The sequence below is a fragment of the Heliangelus exortis genome, chromosome 1, assembly GCF_036169615.1.
Source record: "Heliangelus exortis chromosome 1, bHelExo1.hap1, whole genome shotgun sequence".
In the NCBI taxonomy this organism is placed as follows: Eukaryota; Metazoa; Chordata; class Aves; order Apodiformes; family Trochilidae; genus Heliangelus; species Heliangelus exortis.
Genome location: NC_092422.1, coordinates 114,673,550 through 114,686,409, shown reverse-complemented (window position 1 = coordinate 114,686,409; position 12,860 = coordinate 114,673,550). Strand labels below are relative to the sequence as shown.

General features: G+C 45.4%; 1 protein-coding gene and 1 long non-coding RNA gene across 3 annotated transcripts in view; one reads left to right on the top strand and one right to left on the bottom strand.

Moving 5' to 3' along the window:
* Positions 1 to 8,298: 8,298 nt before the first annotated feature.
* On the bottom strand, positions 8,299 to 9,476 carry LOC139795867 (uncharacterized). Its single transcript, XR_011725734.1, has 3 exons — positions 9,191 to 9,476; positions 8,486 to 8,559; positions 8,299 to 8,327 (listed from the first exon to the last, which is right to left on the bottom strand). It is a non-coding gene; the product is annotated as an uncharacterized lncRNA (long non-coding RNA).
* A 716-nt stretch (positions 9,477 to 10,192) lies between these two features.
* LSAMP (limbic system associated membrane protein) overlaps positions 10,193 to 12,860 on the top strand; it is a 316,978-nt gene continuing 314,310 nt past the window's right edge. The window contains exon 1 of one of the 2 annotated variants that reach the window (XM_071760036.1): positions 10,193 to 10,999. In XM_071760036.1, the coding sequence (XP_071616137.1) occupies positions 10,845 to 10,999 (155 nt within the window). In that variant the 5' untranslated portion in view covers positions 10,193 to 10,844. The remainder of the gene's footprint in view (positions 11,000 to 12,860) is intronic. The other variant, XM_071760047.1, reaches the window with a different exon arrangement.

The window sequence follows — 12,860 nt, the reverse complement described above, 5'->3', positions numbered from 1 at the left end:
TCTTACTGCTAGAAACACTAGTTCTGGGAAGCATTCAGATGTGAGTGGAGATGTCCCATTGAACGTTGCGCTTAGGGTAAGAGGGGACTGTTTTAAGGTACCTCCTTGGCTCTTCCTGTCATGCAGTTCTCTGCAGGCACATACAGGCAGAGAGAGGCTGTAAGAAGATGGGCTTCCTGCTGGCACTGGTTTGTGCATTCTTCTCTGCAGAAAGCGTTTCGTGAATAAGGATCTTAGTCTGAACACTACTTTCACTTCGTATTGTGTTCTAATAATATCACATGAGAGACATGAAATGGCTTTGATCATAGGGAGTAAATGCCACCAAATATTCTTCTTCCTGCAGCCTCTTCCTTGCTACATTAAAAATTCATGGGCAATAGCAGCTTCTTCTTTTCAGGACTTAGCTACATCAGCAGATGAAGAGAGTGGGCAGGAATACCAGGGCATCTTGATGGACAGAACAGGGATGTCCTGACAGAGCTGGGAATGAGAAAAATTTGCACTTCCTTTCCTTATGCTGGGTTTGTCTGAGGCCAGTCAGATTCATTGTTTGTTCCTCGCTTTGATGAGCAATGAACTTACTGAAAAATTGTTATAATTCAGTTAAATGGATGTGTATTTGAAGACATGCTTCAATTTCAACGATAGTTTTGTTTTTATGTTGCACTCATTCTCCAGCCAAGAGGCAGACTCAAGAGGTGAAATCATTGCCCTACTGAAATAGGTAGCAAAGCTCTACATGGTTGTATCAGGGTCATGATTCATCCAAGGGTTCTCTAACCCCTCTGCAGTCTATCAAGATTGACTTTGACATCTCAGACACTGACAGATTACTTCAATGGGAGAATTCTTGGGGCTTCAAGTTCTTTCTTCCTGAGACCCTTGTCAGATCAGTAGATTGCAAGGGCTTACTGGAGGAGGAATCTCCCTGCATTTGGCAGCAGTGTTGTACCATCCTGAGCGTGTAAAAATCTTTCCTGCCAGCTTCTTCATGCTATACACTCATCAGCTGAAAAGCACCTCTGGTGAACCATTCTTTCTCGTGACTGTCTGTGAAAGTAAATGTCATACCAAAAGCCTCAGATGCATATGCTTAAGTGACTTGTTTCAGGCCCTCCCTGGATTCCCACTTATGTTTATCAAACACAGGACATTTCCTTGCTGACAGAAAAAAATAGGGCGAAAATGCATACTGACTTATGGATAATGACTTTCACTTAAAAGTAATCATGATAGCTTTTCCCTGAGGACCTTACCCACAAGTGCCTGAGGTCATCCAGCTGGAGCTCATCTTCCAGTCCATTCCTATATCAGAAGACAAATAATGAAGTGTGGAAGTGCCTTACTGATAGCTCCATCTCATAATCAAAGTTTTTCTTAGTTTGTTTGAGGGTTTTTTGTTTGTTTGTTTGGATTTTTTGTTGTTGTTGTTAACCTGCTCCGGTCTGATCCAACTGTAGTAATTTTTTTTACATCTCCTGCCTTTGTTCAGCCACCTGCCCAGATGCTCTGACCAACATGTTCTTTGTTCTTCCCTGATCTTTTCCTGCTGGAAGAAGCTAGCAGGCTCATTCAAAAAAAATACTGGTGTGTTGTATCAATTAGAAAAGTAATGAAGTGTCGTTGAAGACCAGGACTAAGCACATATCCCAAGGGGTCTCACAGAAAGCAATGTTTCCATTCCCCTTTGAATTGTTGACTCTGTGTCACAGAACCCCGCAAGTTGCTGGATCTGAGTAAATTGTCAGTAGAGAAGGTGGATTTGCTGGCACTTCAGGGCCTGAGCCTGTCTCTGAAAGCTCAAGTTGCTACAGAGATTTACAGCCCTCCAGGAGGATGCTGCCTATTCTCACTTTTGCCTAGAAGCTTTTATAAATGCCCTCTAGACCTCTGCTTTAGGGAGCTGTTTCAGGAGGTGTGCATCACTCATCCAGCCCAGCATTAGCAATGTTGTAAGCAGGGGATCAGAGGAGAATTTCTGTTCTTCAAGAGTCAGTGCTTTGTCTGATAGGTATTGATGTCATCAGAAAGTGCTCAGATGAAGCCACACTCAGGTTTTTTCACCTTATCCAAGTTGATTTAAAGATGAGTTATGATTAGACTGAATCAGGATGGTTCTGAGACAGAGTTCTGCTGCTGGAAGCAGTGAAGCTCACAGGCAATACAGCTGCACTGCCACTGCATCCAAGCACAGGACTGTCCTGGAAGCTCTGTCCTTCTGACAGCACAAGCTCCTAGAATCACCTCCAGCACAACCCCTCCTCTCCCTGAGGAATGGTGCAAAGCGAGGCTCAAGCAGGTACGACATAATTTTTCATGGAGATGGTATCTAACAACAGATGAACATTATATATAAGCAGATGAAAGCATTGTTTTATCCAGTGGTGCAATAATAGAGGAAATAATGTTTGCACTTAAAATAACACGAAAAATTCTTAACCTGAGGTTGTAATTAATCATTAAACCCACTGATGTAACATAGACCTCTGCTTAAACCAAAACCAAGAACATTCCTTAAAAACATGCTCTGGCCAAACCACTGGTTCTGGCTTCTTGCCAGAAGAAGTGGGTGGGTTTCTGTGGTCTGGGGGAGGCAGCTGGACAAGATGATCTGAGAAGTCACACCTAGCTTTAAAACATATGACGTGACTGGGCTTGACAGAAACAGGGCATGGGAGCAACCTAAGAAAGGGGAGAGAAACTTGAAAATAGCAGGGTGGGGAGAGTGGAGGAAGGAGCAGTGTAGTAATGTGAGATTTAAAAAAAAAAAAAAAAAGCTGAAACCTTAAGGAGTATGTGTTGAAAGAGTATGTGGGCACTACCTCCAAATGCTGATGTAGAGACGTCCCTGACCTGTAGCCTGTAAGAATGGTACTAACTAAGCCTGTGCCTGTGGGACACTTCTCCTGACTTGTTATCATGAAAATCTGGACACGTTAGATATATTTTCGTCATTTTCAGACCTGAAGGCAGAGAAATGATTGAAAGTATTTTCAGAAGCCAGATCATAGCTTCAAAGGGACCCTCCTCCAAATTTCTGCATACAAATTTCTCTCCGAGCTTGTAGTGTGTGGAGCTTCCTGACAGTGCCTGGTCTCCTGATAGCATCACAAATCTTGAGAATCCTTCCTGTCTTGCTGAAGGCCTCAGTTTAAGTTCTGTAAAAGCTATGTGAGAGCTTCTGTGATGGACAAGAAAATGTGTGGTACAAGAGCCTGTTGCACTCTATTCTTCACAATGAAATTAATTCTCTGGTGAGAGTGAATGTGCAGCATGTATTATTTCAGCAAGACTTCAGAGTTTTCTTCCGAATCACCGCTGTCAGAATGATTATTCTCAGCCATTAACACTGTGTTGAGAATTCCACGCCAGAGCAGGTCATCGAATATACAGCAAGGCTCAGCAGAATGGGTTTGACCACCTCTTAGCTGTATAGGATTCCTGTCTGCAGTAATCATAACATCCCTTGCAACTGCCAGACAGTCCTTTTGGGGCCTGTTAATAGGCACGTTAGAAATAGATTACACCTGGCGTGTTCTCTAGATTGTGTCTTGCAGGGGCTTTCTGTATTGCAGTGTCAGATCACCTGGCAGTCTTCACTGCTTCATTTTTTGAGTACTGTTGGAAGCTAAGTGTATGTTAGGATCTCCCCTGCATAGCTGGAAACTTTGGCATGCCATGAGAGGCAGGACAATTTAAAGTGGCTAAATTAGGCATCTGCTCTGAAGTCCTCTCGAGAGAAGATTATTTCTCTGAGGGCAGAGGAGCCTAGGGAGATTCATCCTTTTACACCTTTGTGAATGCCCAATTAAGTGATTTACCCCAAATCACTGAAGAAATCAGGGCTAGAAATCTCCCAAGTACTGCTAAAACATCCCAACCTCTGGGTTATCTGCCCGCTTGTGGGATGGGAGACAGCCAACTGCTCTGGCCTCCTTCTGTGAAGCTGATCCTAATTACTTGTACTGAGGGCTATAAATGCTCACCAGTGTTGGGAAGAATGTTTTTGTGGGGACACCAGGCCTAAGCAGATAGAGCCATTCATCTTGAGGCTGTCCTCAGTGGGAAGCAATGACTTCTTGCCTACATTTGCATACCTAACTCCTATAGTCAGCTTTGAAAATACAGGTCACAGCAATACCTTGGCCCCATGAGGAACATCTGAACTGGGGTCAGCTTTTTCCCAGATTTCGATGCCATGAGCAGTCCTTCCTTGGGAGAGCAGGTGATGCAGTTTCACACTAGGGCTCCTGACTCAGCTGGGAGATGGCAGTGAGCTTTGTTTCCTGGGATGCAGCAGCAGTGGCTGAGCAGCATGGCCTCCTGTGGTTTCTCAGTGATTTGACACCCTCTGACAAACAGCAGCTGCAGAGCCCAGTTCCGAGGTGTCAGTAAAAAAGTCACTAATGATACGTGGTATTTCAGGGAAAAGGCACTGACATGTTCTCGATACTGCTGATTGCTTTTGTGCTTGTTCATTTGTAAGGCCAGAAGGGCAACTTTATTCTTTTAACTGAAAGGGAAGCACTCTCTGTTTCTCTTCCTCTGAAGTTGAAGAACCTGTTGCCAATGACTTGGTAGTTCTACAAGCACTTGCTGTGATAGCAACTAGTAGTTAGGGCCACAGACAAATTGCAGTGTTAATTCTTTAATCCCACCTGGTCATACTCTACTGAAAAAAGGCATCTTTAAGATGCTATTTTCCTCCTTCCCAAGCCTCCGTTTTGGTCTTTAACTAAAGGTGAAACTTCCTGGAAAGTCTGAGCACAAAATATCTTTATCCAGTTGAACAAGGTTTTATCTTTCAAAGGTGATAATGCAGTTTTCTACCCATGCAGCACAGAAGCAGATGAACTTCAAAGCTCAAGGCCTTGTCCCTAGCTGGTGGAAGTCAGCATAGCCCTTTTAACAGTGGTGGTGATACATCAGCTTACAGCAATCGGGAACCTGGCCCTTGGCCTCTAAATTGTCCACACTTGGGTGATCAATTGTGAAACTAGATTGACTGTGTAGTAACAAGGTTACAAATTGGTGAAAATTTAGCTATTCTCCTTCAGAAGGAATTTCTGTTGCAGCTCAGTGATGACACTTGGAAAGAATTGTTGTGCTTGCATGTTACCCTCCACATGGATGACCTGTGTAAATGCTCTTGATGCAATAGACCCTTTGAAATAATGAAGGTCATTAATTCAGTGGAAGCCCCATCTTGTTGCAGTACATGACTTAGTGTGAGTCTCAAGCTTAAGCTGGCTCTGATATTCAACATCAAAAGGTATTTTAATTAATGGCCTTGAAAAATATTCATTAAAAACATATCTTTCTTAAAATAAAGCACATGCTGGAAAGGTTACTTCTAGTATTACAATCATCACACACATACTTTTCTAAAACTGCAGAATTTTTCCCTATAACTTATTCTCCATAAGTGCCTTGGGGATACAAATAAGTGAAATCAATGTTCCGTTCAGCACAGGGCCAAGTTTGATAGACAGTATCCTGTCCTTCCAGACTTTCTTCTTTTTAGTTGTCTTATGAGAATTATTTCTACAGTTTTTGCAGAAGACTCTGTCCTTGTATAAATGGAGGCCACTTTATCAGGTGAGATGTAGCTGGAGAAGCGGGCAGAATATGGCCTACAGGATCTCTCTCTTCAGACATTTACCACTGAAACCCCACCTCCTCTTCAGTTTGCCTCTAGAGGCACCTGCTGCATTCACAGGACTCTCCAGCTCCCTCCTAGCCCTGCCTTTCTTCTTCCCCTTCTCCTGTGTCCCTGAGGCCCAGGAACAAATGGACAGTGAAATGTAGCTGTTTAATAAAATGGAGAGGGATGCTGCCCTCACACAGCAGGGCAGAAGCATGTGCTGGGAGGAAGAAAAGAAGAGCTCACCACACCTCTGTCATAGTCACTTAATCTTCCTCCTCATGTGCTGAAAACCCTTTGGCTCATCCCTGTTCCTCTCCATAACTCCTCTGCCAACACAACAAAATTGTGTTTTCTCTGCATGGTTGAGAAGCTGTAAGCAGACTCTCCTGTGGAGTCCAGCAGTGTATTTTGACTAAACATGTTGTAGCTCACAAAACATCATACGTTTTCACTCATCATTGCAGATACCCTGAATAAAGTCCCTAGGTGTTTGGACTCTGCTGGCAGAGCAGGTGTACAATATACACTCCTAAAACAATCATGTGGATCATGAAAGGGTCTGGAGATTTGTGTGACCAGTAATCTATTTTTCAGAAATGCATTTTCTCTGATTCTGGTGCTATTTGGGAACAAGTTCACCAATGTTGTTATGGTTGGTAGTGGAAGAAAGTCAAGTGACAACAGTTGCCAGTTTGTGGTATGAACTGATGAGCCTCATTTGAGCTCCTAAAGTGCAGCCATCCACATTATACAGATGGCTGCTGCAGTTAGCATTGCCTGAAGTTTCCCTGGGTTGCTCTTTGCTTTTAGACACCTCAAATGCAAAAAAAAACCCCAAATCATCCCTATCTGTGGCCAGAATCCATGCTTTAAGCTTCTGTTTTCTCTCCATAAAAAGCTGATGGCACTTCAGGCTTTGACAATGACAGTCCCTGAGTGCCTCTAAAACTGAGCTGCCAGACAGGTAGGCAGAGGTGGCCTGAGTACCAATCCCATCCCATGCTGAGCATCTCAGCACTCCATATCTCTGTGGGGGCTTCCTACCCAGGGCAGGGTACCCATCACGAAGGGTCTCAGCTTAGACACCTAGGTTGTGATGCCTACAGCACGTTTCCCACAAAGCCAGGGAGAGGAAGGCAAGCCAGGCTGTATCTGCTTGTGCTGCTGCTTTCCTTTCAGCTTGCATGCAGATCTGTCCCATGCTCAGAGTGTAAAAACACAGGCACGTTCCTAAACCTGTCTCCAAACATTTCTGTCCTGTCTTTGACAGTGCCACACAGCCTGCTGTCATCAAAGGATGTTGTTCTAGGCCATGTTTCCTTTGAACAGGGTGTAGACATTTTGCATTTGAAGAGGGTAACAGTGCCTGAATGGCTGGGCTCATGCTGTTCCATCTACTCCTGAACTTCATGGAGACAAAATTTGGTCAGCAAGGCTACTGGATGTATTGGGAAAGGCTGTTAAAGATGGCAGTATGGATTTGTGGTGCCTGCACTCCCATTGTTTACCAGATTTTTTCCTCAAGTTTTCTGAAGGTAGGAAAGTTAGACAGCAGACCTGCTGCTTCGTTATCTTCTTCCAGCAGAGGGAGATGGGTCCAGAGAGTTATTTCTTCTGGGAACACGTACAAAAATAACATTATTTATTTTACTCATGAGGCTTTCTCCTAGGATTTGTGTGATTTCTGCTTGTTTGGCCTTTCATACCCAGGCAACCTCTTTCTTTTGCTTCTGTACACTTCTAAAAGCAAATAAGACCTATTAGCTTCAGGTTTTGGTTTTGCTTTATTTTTGCCAAGGTTTATGAGACCCTCAAGGGAATTTCTTCCTCGTCTCTCTTTTTATTATGATTATTATTATTCAATAGCCATACTGTAGCGGTTCTAATGAGGACTGTATACATGTGTAAGCAGATGAAGACTTCCTCTGTACTTCTCTCTCAGTGGAGAGAAGCCACTGTGACGTGACCCCCTTTGTAGGGAGGCATGGACACATGCAGTCCCACTGTGAATCAGGATGTTACTGGAGTCTGGGGACAGGATTCCTTCACTCCCTCTCCCTGAAACCCCCTCTGTCATTCTCTGTTTGAAACATATTGGTGCCACTTTCCATGAACTATATTTAACTAAGCATTAAATTTAGATTTAACTGGATAGTTATTGCCTCCTAAGTAAATACTCTGAGATAAGGAAATATTTAGTGAGCTCTAGCAGTTGGGTGGCAGATGCTTCTTGCATTACATAATAGTTAATCTTTGACAAATATGTTTTCCTTACTCCACTGGCATTTAATTAACATACAATAGCTCTTATTAAATGTAGATGAAACATATGTGGGAGATCCTCGTAAAAAGGATCCATACAACATTCTGACTTGCAAAAGGAGTGTATTTCTGTAATTGTTAACATAAGATCAAATCTTTTTAGCTGTATTCAAGCTCTGTCAGAAGAATATAGAGATTTCCTTTGGTGATGCCCATCACCTGGGATGCCAGCAGCCTGGTAGCATCTCTGTGTCCCTTGTGCTGTCCATTGCCCTAGTGTGGTGGCTGCTAGTCTATCAGCAGCATGGCCTTCTTCAGAGCAGTACCCCTGTCAGGTGAAACTGCTCTCTCTAGTAGCTTGGAAACATCCAGTGTGTGGATTAAAACCTCTCTGGAGCCATCCATGTTCAGTCTCCTGCAGGGGAAATGTCTGAATCAGTTCATTCCTTGGCTTGAAAATAAAGCAGTCATCTCTTTTGCCTTTTGCATGCATGGCACTGAAGCAGTGGTGTCATGACCTTAGCCCTGAATTTGTGGGCCTTTAACACATGCAGGGATTGTTTAAGTACTCACAGACAGCATGGCCTTTCCATACCAGGGTTGCAGGGGCCAGTTTCTAGGGGTTCAGAAAGCAACTGGATGCATTCCTGGAAGAAGAAAATCAATTGAGGGCCATCAACTACAAAGATACTGCTACTGGCTTGGGGATATGCCTGAGACAAAAATAACTGAAAATTAGAGAAGTGCTCTGGGGCAGTAGCATTGCATGCTTGCCTTGTGCTTGTGCTCTGCCCTAGGCCTTGGCTTTAGGCTGTACTCAAGAGACAGAACATAGAGTTAGAGGGACCTTTAATCTGATCCTATGTGGCCATTTCTGTAACACAGAACCATTCCTTTTATCTCTCCAGTTTGGGTCCCCTGTGTCTCCATAAAGCTCCAGGACCAGAGGTGAAAGAATCCAGCATACAAGACATGATTTTTTCCTTCCCCAACTCCTTTTCCTGCATGCACATGCAGCAGCATTGAGAAGTGCAGGACAGCAACTCACAGGAGAGTTGTTCTCAGCTTTTCTGCCCCCCCTGCTTCTCTGGAACATCTCCCCCCCCAAACCACTTCATTCCTCTTTGCTTTTCCCCTCCCAGCCCCACCGTGCTTTGACCACATGAGGGTTGCGATAGGAAAACATCCCTGGGAGCATCTCTCCTCATCCCTCCTGCAGGCAGGGGGAGAGCGGACCGGGGGAACGAATGGCAGGCAGGCATCAGCAGTAAAACATACCGCTTATTCCCCTCCATTAATTTAATCTCCCTTCTCTTGCGACGGTAGTGGCGATGGTATGCGAGCTGCGGGAGCGTTCCCGGGTGGGCAACGCTGTTGCTGCCGGGCTGGGGGCTCAGCTGCGGGTGCTGGCAGTCGGGGAGGACAGGCCGAGTATTCACACTGCGGGCAGCTCAATACCAGCATTGTCTCCGGTCCATCCCTCAAAGGCTGGGAAAGGAGGTGGGGGGCGGGAAGGGCTGAGTGGAGAGAGGTGGGAGGGGAGGTGGAGGAAGGGGGGGAGGGATGTATAACTGTGTATCTGGTGAACGGAAAGTCTGAGGCGGCGGGTTTGGGGGGGGAAGCAAGGTTTGAGGCTGCAGAGCCAGTTGCCAAGAATGCTGCTCCGTAAATCAGCTAGCTTGTGGCTTCAGGCCGCAAAGCTCAAAGCCAAGTTGTTTGCACTTTTGGCCACAGCTTCCTTGCCCTACCAACCCCCCTTCCCCCTCTTCCCTCCCTCAGTATTTTCTGTAGTAAATACTGGCCGTATCGTCCTCCATCCATTCTGCCCTGCTCTCCCAGTACCTCCTTCCCGCTCAGCATCTCCCGGCTGCTCCTGCCTTCTCCTCTGCTTCCCGGTCTGCCTCTGCTTCCAGTTCCCCGATCACACAACCCTTTTCCTGCTTTCAACCCCTCTTTCTTTCTCCAGCTCCCTTTTCCTCTCCCATCCCCTTCCCTCTCTACCTCTTCCTCGTCCCCTTTCCAGCCCCTCTCCCTCAGGGTTCCCCGTTCTGCCCTCCAGCCCTCTTCCCTACACATGCCCCCTCTCCCTGCTGCAGTGCCCCCCTTCCTTCCCTTTCCTTCCCAGCCACGGTCCGTCTCCCCAACACCCAACTCGGCCGCCTCCGGAGCCGTTCCCTTGCCCGCCCGGGGCATCCCCGGCGAGGCGGGGGGGAGCATGGAGGAGGCGGGGGCTTGGGGCGGGCTGAGCCCCGGGGAGAAGGACGGGAAGCGCCGCTCTCCTCCCGCGCTCGCCGCCGTGGTACCGAGCTGCCGTCTCACGAGTGAAGCTGCCTCCTCCCGCCTCCCTCCCTCCCTCTCTCCCTCGTTCCCTCCCTCTCTCCCTCGCTCCGCCTGGGAAAGTGGGTTAGGAAGGGAGCTCGGGGCTGGGAGGCTGCAAAGCCGCGCACTGGAGCAGGACCATCCATTCGCACAGCCCCGGCGGAACAGAACTCGTTCCTTTTCCTTTTTTTTTTTTTTTTTTTTTTTTTTTCCCCCGTCCCCTCCCCCCCCTCCCCACTTCTCTCCATCACTCCAAACGGGTCGATTTAACTGATATTATTTTTTAATTATCTTGTTACCTGACTTCTTTTTCCTATTTTTTTTTCTTTTTCTTTTTTTGATTGGAGGCTGTACTAAGCCTTTTTTTAATATATTTTTTTTTTAATCTTGCATAAAGAAAAGGGGGGAAAAGAAGCCAACAAGAGACTGAAAAGACCAAGAGAAAGTGGCAGCTCAGAAGGACTGTGAAATCACCTCCCCTTTTGGGGGCTGTCGATCAGAGCGAGAGTTGCACATTATTATTATTGTTTTTCTTTCTACATCTATCTATCCACATACACTCTGAGAGAGAGAGAGAGAGAAGTACAGGCAGTGAAACTCGACGAGACCAGCCATGGTAGCAAGGGCTCAGCCTGATCGGAAACAATTACCGCTGGTCCTACTGAGATTGCTTTGCCTTCTCCCTACAGGGCTGCCAGTCCGCAGCGTGGATTTTACCCGAGGTACCGATAACATCACCGTGAGGCAGGGGGACACAGCCATCCTCAGGTAGGGCATTTTGCCAACTTTTCCTTTTTTGTGCATGTATATCTATATTGCTATGTGTGCTATACAGATCTGTATGATGCCATATAGATTCACATGTGTATGTCTGTGTGAGAGCGTGTGTTATTTTACCTACGGAACTGCAGTAGCTGCTACAAACGAGCCCTGCCTGTGTGTGTGTTTGTGCTTTAGTAGAAAAAGAAAAACTCAAAGCTTTTGAAAACCTCTTGCCACTACACTCCTCTGTGTAGTGCTCTGGATCAAAAGAATTTCACTGGGAAAGATCTGTGCCAGCTCTCATGAACGTACATTTTCTACTAGCCCTCCAGTACCAATACAGAAATTGAAAAGGGGTCCAGCTGTGCTTGGCAGATGTTCCATTGATCTTCCCGTACTTCTTTTTGTACTGATGCAAAAACTTTATCCCTGATGCTGCCAGAACTCTTACGCAAGTTTTTGGGAAACTCCAGATTTAATATTATTTATTTTTTTTTCTGCCTTGTAAGGATGGGACATGGATAAAGTAGTTGAAAAAGCTGGTGGAAAAATGGTGTAAGAGCTCAGATATTTATGAAGCTTGTCTTGTTCACTGTGTTGTATGTTGGTGGCTTTTTGCAGAGCTAAGTAAACGAGTGTATGCTGTGCCAGTGTGTCTGAGTGGTTGTGATGAGGGTGCCTTTGCAAATGAAGACTTGTTCACTGGTAGTATTGAGTTTTATATTTCTGTATCCAGCATGTGAGTTTCCTAAAGGTAGTTCTGAGGCTACTTGGGCTTTCAGTCAGGAGTGTCCCAAACAGCTGAAATACAAGTAATCTTTTTTCCTGTGAGTTTCTTTTTCAAATTGTGCCTTCCTTAACTTACTTGCAGTTACTTCCTTACTAAAGGAAAATTCTTTGTGGTTGTGCACATTGTGTATTATGTCTGTAAAGCTACTGGACATAGTTTAAAATAAATCTAATCTGTATGAGAAGCTGATAGTGTACAAACCCTGAAGCATCAAGGGAGCAATTCCCTAGCAAAGCTAACAGCAGCAGCAAAGTTTTCTTTCTATTTCTCTGAAATAAATCCTGCTAGATGTCACCAAATTGTCTGCTACATGATTCCATATGTCCCGTATCCCTCCCCTTTAATGATAGAGGGGTATGTGAGCTAGCAAGATGAGATAAGGGAAGAAGGATGCTAGAAGAGGAATATATGTTGTGTGTGTACGTGTATTGCTTGTCTCAACTCCCGTGTGCTGGGTTGGTTTGATCCTGGAATATCCATTCAGCAGCTTTCATTCCCCAGCTCTCCAGTCTTGTTAACTCGCATGTAAGATTTATCCACACAGAGTAATAGGATTTACAGAGTAATTAATCTGCCTTGCATATGCAACAGAAAGGGTTTAGATGCAACATGGTAAACACCTAATAAGGGGTGTTGCCTCTGACTCCTGCCTCCTTTCCTCTCCCTTCCACTCACTAGCAATTCATATATCCTATTAATCCTTTTCTAGCAGGATTCCCAGCTGACTTATCCTATTTTTAAAGGTAAATCACTTCCATCAATCATTTATTTTGGAGGGGCTGCTCAGGCAGATGTTTGCTGGCATATGTTTGGTACATACAGCTGCAGACAAGTCATTAAGCTCACTTGCCCAGCTAGGGGTCACTGGATTTCTATTTCCCACTTAGCCTTGGAGCTTTGTAGTTTATCTAGATGCTGTTTGCTAAAGCTGCATTTGCAGCTGAGAGGGCTGAGCGGATGGTGGAGATGGTGCCTGCATGTGGTGCATGTGAAGCATTCGTCAGCAAGCTGGGAGAGTGAGTTCGATGTTTGTGTGTGGCTTGCCAGTGTTATGTCAGGCACTAAAACAAAACACCT